This window comes from Pterocles gutturalis, unplaced genomic scaffold, assembly GCF_000699245.1.
Source record: "Pterocles gutturalis isolate BGI_N339 unplaced genomic scaffold, ASM69924v1 scaffold43371, whole genome shotgun sequence".
Classification (NCBI taxonomy): domain Eukaryota; kingdom Metazoa; phylum Chordata; class Aves; order Pterocliformes; family Pteroclidae; genus Pterocles; species Pterocles gutturalis.
In genome coordinates this window covers 1-9,273 of record NW_010102023.1, presented here as the reverse complement: position 1 = coordinate 9,273, position 9,273 = coordinate 1, and the positions used below count along the sequence as shown (strand labels likewise).

The 9,273-nt window shown below is 40.2% G+C and overlaps 1 protein-coding gene across 1 annotated transcript in view; it reads left to right on the top strand.

Annotated features, from left to right (window-relative positions):
- LOC104470243 (N-acetylserotonin O-methyltransferase-like protein) overlaps positions 1-2,549 on the top strand; it is a gene marked incomplete at its 5' end in the record, with an annotated part of 8,489 nt that extends 5,940 nt beyond the window's left edge. Inside the window, 3 exons of the mRNA XM_010085094.1 lie at positions 511-654; positions 1,219-1,341; positions 2,332-2,549. Of these exons, the coding sequence (XP_010083396.1) occupies positions 511-654; positions 1,219-1,341; positions 2,332-2,549 (485 nt within the window). The remainder of the gene's footprint in view (positions 1-510; positions 655-1,218; positions 1,342-2,331) is intronic.
- Between the last annotated feature and the right edge of the window lie 6,724 nt (positions 2,550-9,273).

Sequence of the window (9,273 nt, the reverse complement as noted above, 5' to 3'; positions counted from 1 at the left end):
GATCCACTGAAGGAGGAACACCTTACTTAGTGCCTGGGGAGATGAACAGCATGTCAGAGGAATTAACACAGTGCTGGTGCAACCTTTGCCATTTCTGCAGATACTCCAAGACCTTACCATCCCTATTCTTCACCATGCTGAAGAGTATTTGTCAAACTTCAGATAACAGTGCTTTGTGAATGGTAAATACTTCTAGTGCTCTTCATCCACAAAGCACAAGTCCTTGCCCTTAATGTTCTTCTGGCCCCCTCAAAAAACCGGAAGTACTGGTATCAAAGGTCATATTAGCAATTCTTTGACAGTAGGGAATAATGCCTGCATTCCCCAAGCTTTAAAGCATTGCTCTATACACCAGGAAGTGCTATGGCCCACATTAACTGTGGAACTGTCTATTTCTAATTTTGATTGGAGGTCTCTATGTTAATGTTATATACAGCCTTGTCTTTAAAAATGTCTGCAAATGGTGGGAGAAGAGACTTGATCTGACTTTTTTTTTTAAACTTTCAACAGGTTGCACTGGAGCTCTGGCTCATGAATTAGTACAAATATACCCAAATCTCAAGGTCACAGTATTTGACCTTCCAGAAGTCATTGCAAACATATCTTACTTTCAGCCTTCAGGACAACACACAGCTCCAGTGACATTTGTACCAGGTAAATGTAACACATGATCTTTTGTCTTATTTCTTTTATCCTGGAGCACAGAGCAAGCTCTTTTGCTGCAGAAAGTGGTGTGCTAACCTGCTCCAACCCAAATCGTGTCTTCTACTAGAAGGCAGTGTAGGCTCACCTATGCTAAACAGGGACACTGTACTTCTCAAGCTTGTGGGGATAAAAACAAACGGGCTATGATTGGAGAATGTGAATAAAAAAATATGAATTTGTCATTTTGGATACTATGGGGAGTAAAGGCTGCATGTCCTTTTCTCAGGCTTTTCTTATCTAGGCAAGATCAACATGGTGGCTACAAAGGACGTCAATATCTCCTTCCTGGCTTTAGGCTTTCTCTCAATTTTTATACATTACAGAATTCTTACGTGTGATCTACTCTTCTCTTTAACTACACTTTCCTTATCTGCAAATCAGTGCATCCCTATACCTGTTCATTCTTGTTTCCTTCTACTGAAGCTCCTACTTCCTCCACAATATTTTAATTTAATTTTGTAGGAATGTACTCTGTGGTTTCTGTAGGAATGTACTAACTCAGCTTTCCAACAGGTGACTTCTTCAAGGACAAACTTCCAGAAGCAGATCTTTACATTCTTTCACGTGTTCTTCATGACTGGCCTGATGAAAAGATACATGTGCTGTTAAGCAAGATATCAGCTGTTTGCAAACCAGGTGAGGTTTTCTTTATCTTGTGGGCTTAAATGTATGTGTTAATGCATAAACATAATGCATAATCATAAGAAGTTCATACTAAAAAAGTGGGTTTTTTTCTGCTATGCTAGTAGCCTTTGCTTGAAGATCCATGCTTGCATTATGGTTACACCTCCTAAGAAAAAAAGGAAATAAAGCTGCTAATAAAACTATATAAAATTAGCCCTTAATATAGTTGCAGACTTCACATACAACTATGTCACCCCTCCCATCACTGTCATGCCTAGCCTTTCTTACTATGCCCTGTATCATCAAATACCTAAGCACATGCTTATTTCTATACATACAGGTAGTCTAACGGTCCTTCAGGTTAATCTAGAAACAACAGTTTGTTTTGCTATCTCAGTGGGGCCCAGAAAATTGGAGTTCAGCACTACATGCACAGAATTCTTGAGAAATATGTAGCCTCTTCTGCCTTCTCCAACATTTGGACAGTATAAAAGATCAAAAGGGAAGACAAATAGGAGAAACACCTGACTGCTAAGATCAACTGATTCCTTAATCCAACAGAATTAACTGTTGCTATGAAGTTTGTTTCATAGAAGAACATTCAAAATTACATCTAGGCCATAAAGCATAATCCTGTTTATAAATTACGAGAGAAAATTGTGGGTAATTGTCTTCATCTTCTTAAGAAAAGATTGGGGTATGACAGATACTTACAAGAGTTGCTCTGTTCAAATGGAAGCAAAACTGAGTTTAAGAGCATAGTCAGGAAGTGATGTGAACTACACTGAAGTGGAAACAGTGCTCTAAACTCCCCCTTCCTTGCAGCAATTTATGGTTGCTTCCTGGAAGAGATTACTGAAAGTAAAATTTGTCACCGTTTTCCACTGAAGACCATTAAAATACGAGTCTGAGGGCCCTCTATAACTGTCTCTGAACAAAACACCAAAAACTTGAAGCTAGAAATACTGTACTGAAACACTTTTGGTTGTTTTGGAAATGCAGGAAGTGCCTTGCTAGTGGCAGAAATTGTGCTTGACGAACAGAAGACACACCCTCCTAGAGCTGTACTACAGTCCCTCAGTATGACTGAAGGCAAGCAGAGAAGTGGCTCAGAATATAAACAGCTGCTGGAGAAATATGGATTCACAGATGTACAAATTAAGATCACAGGAAACTTCTTAGACGCTGTTTTGTCCTTTAAGAAGAATCTGTCACCATAGTGTGCCCAAAAGCAAGCTGAGGTGCTGCGTTTTCACAACACTCGTGCAATAGACCCATTATCAAACAGAACATATCGTCAGTTTAGGATCATTTTGGCCATTTATCTTAAGCATAGTTGTTACAGGCCTTGAATAAAAGCTAGACTGGAACTTCTGCAGAAGGGAGTTCTATGCATTTAAAAAGTGTCTGGGGCAGGCCAAAATTCCTATGTATGAAATACCTTCACGTCCAGTTCTTTTGGCTAGTTTGCAGACTGAATTAAACTTAGACTTGACATAGCTGTATAGCGTGGCAAGTTAAAAGTACAAGCTTTTACGAACCACATTAATACCTTATTTTTCTTGGACCTTAAAATTAAACAGAATTCTCTCCCTATGGTGTATTCAGTGGTTACTGCTCATTTTTATCAGAAATTAAAAAATAAAAGTGAATACTGACCACCTGTATAAATTTGGGGATGCTACTCTTTTTCACTTTTCTGTGGGGCTTTACTCAAACATCTCAGAGATACCCTTTTAAAAGCACGTTTTCTGCAGGCAAAAGTGAAAATAGGACAAAGCTCAAACATGTTCCTACAGCAGCTATAATTTCACAGAGAAACTTCATCAGCCTCTGACCTCCAGCCGCAGTATGTACCCACACAGGCTGCAGCTGAGAGCGGGTCCTATCAGTTCCTGGCAGTTTCATGTTTTTTATGAATATGGTTAAATGGCCATGTATGCTTTCTGTCTCATTACTTGAGATGAGTTTTAGGATTTATGTATAAAATCCCTTATGAGAATTAGAAATATAAGTTTTTTCATGTTGAGTACATAGTGTATCCCATCTCTTCAAGTCACTGATATCACTGATGTCACCTCTCCTAATGTTTATTTTTTTCCTGATACTTCACTGATATTTATTTTTTTTCAATTTAAAGTGTACTTTGTATTGGAAGCCTTTGTGGAAATTAAAGTTGCACTTTCAAACTGGCTTTCTTCTCTATCAGTTGTGAGTTGCTTGCTTGTTACACTTCTGCAGTAATAATCCCAATAAGCCAGTGTGAAAAGAGGCTTTGCCTATGCTGAATCAGCAACCTCAGCAAATTAAAGAGTTGATGAGCAAAGTTGAGTTGCATCTGCCTGGTAGACTCTGTCTTACGTTATTTAATCATAAGTTACTTTGTTCTTTAAGCACTGAGTAAAGGAAAAGTGCCACAGTGATTCAATTCATCATGAGAAACATGATCACTACAGAGCATTTCAGCTGTACGAAATCAGGGAAATGTCAGACTTTGACTGCATTGGGTTTTTTTTAATTCTTATCAGAAGATTTTTATGAATGGAATTTGACTGATCTCATCTGTACAGACATTCAAAGAGATAAGGCAAAATATTCAACAACTGAATAAATTCAAAGTTAGTTTCTTTTACATATTGACATGAAGCTTGCCATTATGCTTAACAGGTTTGTGTTATGAGAGAGGCTCATTCCAGCAGTCAGATGTTTCTCATCTCACAGTTATTTGTAAAGTTCACAATGCTGTTGTTTAAGCTGCTATAAGCTGTTTGAGTCAGATTTCAGTCCTAAAGTTGGCGCACCTGTAACTGTCACAGACTTTAAAACTGTGCCTCTAAGTACTATGTGTCTGACTGTAAAATTTGAATAGAACGTGCTTGGCTACCACACAGCCTCAGTGTACTCTGTGATTAAAGCACAACACTCTATACACACAAAGCGTTAGTCCCTTGGGCATGGTGTCTGTGGTAATGCACCACAGCTTTGCACCCTCAGGATAATTAAGTATTGGAGCAGGTTGCTGGGGGGTTGTGGAATCTTTGTCCTTGGAGGTTTCAAGATCTGAGAACAAAGCCCTGAACAAGCTGAGCTGACTGTGGAGCTGCTTCGCTTCAAGCCAGAGGTTGGACTAGAGATCTCCTGTGGTCCATTTCAGCCTGAGCTGCTCTATAATCATTAGGTATATCCCAGTCACCTGAGAAATGATAAATTCATCTTTTCTTGAAGTTTTTCAGTTGCTCTGGAGAAAGCTGGTATCTTTTGCTGACTGGTAGAAGGGGGGGGATTTAATGGTGTAACACTGTAAAGACTTCCTAAGCGATAGGCATAACTGAGGAAAATTTGGGACTGTTCACTAATCAAGACATAAAGAATGAGGGGGCTAACTTTTTGAAATCCAAATGGACTTCTGCCAATAAAACCTGTAGGTTTTGTGTTTCTCCTTGGGAAGTGGCATTCAGTTATGCTTTCTTGAGGATGATCTCTTTTGCGTACATTCTGTCTTAACAACAGTTTAGAGGAAATGTGATACACAGAAAACAATTTTGAGGTGGAAAATCGCGGGCGTTAACAGAGTGACAGATGAATAATAGAAACAAGAACTTCAGCACTTGCTTACTGAATGCTGAGGTAGGAATCCTTGAGGAAGACAGAGAAGTTTGTAAGAAACAAGAGTTACAACTTGGTTGTCTGTCTTAGCTCAATCATTTTTGTATCAATTTTTGACCTTGTTACAGCTATCAACCAGTACTTGTGCCTGGAAGAGTAATGGGACAGAAGCAAAGGGTAGTATGTCATCTGAGCCACCCAGTGTGAAAGCTTAGGAACAGCTATTTAATGGCTAAGCCCCTTTGTGTGAGCTCTTAGTTCAATTTTGCATGTGTTAGCTGACTCCTTGATAGTGGAAGTATTTAATGTGGTTTTTCATGTTTTGTTTTTAAAAGTTTTTGGAGGGCTGGCACTTTACTTCCCCCTCGTCTTTTGGCTGGAAATTATGTCCTTGCTAAATAATGATAATCTGGATTAAATGACTTTCTAATTTCAGCCCCTCTCATGAAGAAATTTCAATTACATTAGTTAATCTTCATTAACTATAATTCTTTTTTTTCCTGTACTACCTTAATTTACTGTGTCTAATTTTTGAAGGTGTTCTTCTCACATTGGTTGTGCTTTCTGGATATATTTTTCCAGATTACTCTGTTATTATCTGGATGTCCCAAATAACTTTCTGTGTCAAATTATAATGACCATTCTATGTGCATCCTCCTTTTGGAGCATACAAAATGTGGATACCACCTTCCAAAGCTATGATATAATGTTGATTTAGGAATGACAGTCCTGCATTACTCTACGTAGCAACGTTAGCTGTTTAACCAGGAACAGCGGTTCCCAGGTCCCTCTGCTGAAGGCAAATGAGAATCACAGGGGAAGAAGGGGAGGGAAGAGAAACCACTGAATCGTAACAAATGATCTCCAATCAGTAGAAAAAACAGGCATTTTCAGAGGATGATTCATCTCATCTGTCTGTGAAAGGAAATTTGCTGGTTTTCCTAAGAAAAGTTGTTATATATTTAAGTGGATAGAGGGCTAGCTAGAATACAGCTATCTAATTATGGATGACTGAATTGGGGCAGAAGGATCCCACTAGAGAGAAAATGTAGGTTGAGGCTCACCTCAGACATGCTTGGCTAATCTTTTTTCTGTGTGAAGCAAACCTGTGTCACTGATTCATCACAGGGTAAGTGGCTTGAACTTGCATTTAGTAAGGTAGCTGATGAAACAGGGAATTTATTAATAAGCTGTCAGAAGAACTGTCATGACTCCCAACAGTTAACACCGAAGTCTCAGCAGCAACTTTATCTGCAGCTCTTGGTCTTTTCTCTAAGAAACTGCAGTGTTTGATGTACTTTTTATCAATTGTTAAATGTCTGAGGTGTATGGGTAGGAATGGCTCTAAGGAGATAGTCTTAAGGGTCAGAAAGGTATGAATGTTATGTGGCACTAAGTAATACTAAACTCCCTGTAGAATGCTGCTATTTTCATCTGAGTTGGTGGCCTCCTGCCCCCACTGTGCCAAGAGAAACCACCACATAAGATGTAGGGCCAAAAGACAATGAGTAAGACAACGCTTGTTTTGTCAGTAGCCCCCTCTTGTCTTCCCTTTCCCCTCATGGGTCTGGAGATGGAGGAAGAGGCTGTGTATAAACTGGATCATTTAAGTTCTGCTCGCATCCCTAGGTCAGTCCCACCACAAACACCTCAGTTCCTACAGGAATAACGTACAAAATGACTTCTTTGCTTCTATAATGCTCACCATCCACCATTTTGTCTGCTTGGCACCATTTCAGTATGAATGTGAAGGAGCAATATATCCCAAATTCCTATCTTACTGTTTTCCTCAACCCTCATGTCAAGTCTACAGAAGTCATCCCCTCTTCCCCTGAAAAGAAAGATGTGACTTGACTTGGGAGTGTGGGATCCCTCCATAGTGTGGAAGGGAATTTCCTGGGTTTTGTGAGAGGAGTGGATTATACATTTAGTAGTGAATTAACCATTTAATAGCAGAGCAAAGCCATAAACGATATCACCTATGTCTTGTAGTTTGCACCCTTATATATGGTAGCAGAAATTCTCTTGCTTGGTAATGGATTAGTACTGTTGCATGCATTTGTTTTAAAATTAGGCTGTGGGATTTTGGTGGCTGAAATGGTATTGGATGATGAAAAGAAGAACAGGAGCACAGCTCTGCTGCAATCTTTGAACATGCTTGTGCAGACAGAGGGAAAGGAGAGAAGCGGCTCTGAATATCGACGCTTACTGGAACAATATGGATTCACAAATGTTAAAATCAGAATGACAGGAAATTTGTTAGATGTTATTCTCTGCGTTAAGACCTAGAAAAAATGGATTTACTAGTAAAACCTGGATGTCTCTAGTCATGTTTACTGCTTTGTAATTATGCAAATACATTCTCAGTTTCCCATCATATCATAAACAAGAAATGTTGTCAGCTTTCTGAAGTTACTTTTAAAAAGGGGGAGAGACTTATTTTGAACTTGGGTAAAACGATGGCAGAAGATTCCGGCATCACTGATTGTAGCGATACTGTGGCTGTACATCTGTAGTACCGTCAGAAACAAGTCTCCAAACACAACTGGTGTCAGCAACCCTACGGCAGTATTCATGTCGCTGAGAAACCACAGTTTCTTCATACTTGGTGCGATTAGAATGGTCCAGTTTTTAGACTAGCACATATTGCTTTGCCCCTGTTTCAGGAGGTTAAAGTGGGTATCATTTCAATATTCCATCACCATCCATTTTAATATCATTTTATGTTACACTGTCTACTGTAAATAAAGAAACATTGTCTACTGAAGTCTGGAAACTGCTACTGCAATGGCGTAGTCAAGGTTGGAAACGGAAGAACTGGAGCAGCAGCTTCTCAAGATAGTCAAGACAGACTCCTCTGCCTTCTGTGAGGCTTCTGGAAAAAGGCAGTTGTATAAAAGCACAAGTTTCATCTGTGATTATAATTGGAGATGAAATGTGGGGGCACTACATTTGCTTCAAGAATATCCTCCTCCTCCTTTTTAGCCCTACTTAATTTGTGGGCTCTTATGAAAGTGGATAGCAAAATACGAGATCAGATAAAGACCAGAAAAGAAGGGGGGGAAAAAAAAAAAGGTGCTGAAACGAAAGGAAAGGCATGGTGCTAAAGAGAAAAGGATTTCCCCCAGTCAGATGCATCTGAGCTCCCAAGGTGGATGAGACAGGACAACTCTTGACTGAACAGTTTCGTATCATAAAAGTTACGTACATTTTACCTTCATTTTTCAAACTGACAACACTTCAGAGTCCCAGAGTATGAAGTTCTTTTTTAATTAATAGAAGATTTTATGGGGAAAAAAATTCCAGCCTTGCACAAATTGTGTTGTGCTATGAGAGTGTTAACATTCAGTTGCGAGCCTTTTTAAAATGAAAACTACCACACTAAGCTGTGTGTGCCTGCCTGGAGAATATCCACCACAGCCTTTCATTAACTGCAGCCAAAATATGGTGCTGTCACACTGTACGTGCCTAAAGCTTTGTGGGCACAGGGGTCACTTCACTATTGTGCATTACAATTTACGAATATAGCACACAATTTACTTTTTATCTTTTGATGTGCAAAAAAAAAGATATAGTTATGTATAATACACAGTCTGTCGTACTGCAGCAGAAAGGCCATGCCTGGCGCGTCCTGTTCTCACAACACACTCTCGTGGGAGAGATGCTCTCATTTTGAAATCCTGCAAAGTACATACATGTGTAAGCAGTGGTTTCAGACACCTCAGCTACTGCAACTTTGCGGTTCACCAGTCATCCATTTAAAAAAAATGTTTGGCTTTATTTACTTTTGTGGAAAACATCCATTAAAAGTGAAAGCAATAACAAAAGGTGCGTCTCAACAATGCCCTCCAGACAAGGGTTACTTTTAGAAAGAATTGGTATAATTTCAGACAGAAATTTGGCCATTAGGAGTAAAATTTCACTCTCAGCATACAATAAAATTTGCAGAAATTACTGACAGAGACCAGGCCCATCTTTGGTAGGGGCAGAGGCCCTGCTATGAGTGCCTGCTTGGGCAGCCTGCAGAAGGGATTTTCACAGCATCGAAGGTTGAGCGCCCGAACAAGAAGCCAGGACCACACTTCCCATCGTCCCTCTAGGGAACGGCGGCGAAGTTCTTCGGCATTTCATTGTCTGGGATCAGTCCAGGGACTGCCAGTAAAGCCGGGCCATGTGATGCTTGGCACCGCAATGGTGAGGAGGAGCAGGCGCGCACAGAACCTGGCACCACAGAGGTGCCTTCCGTCAGCTTCACCCTGAGGGCGGCGGGCCCGGAGCAAAGCCCGCAGGCTCCCAGGCAGCGGAACGCGGTGCCGCCATCCCGCGCTGGCTCAAAGC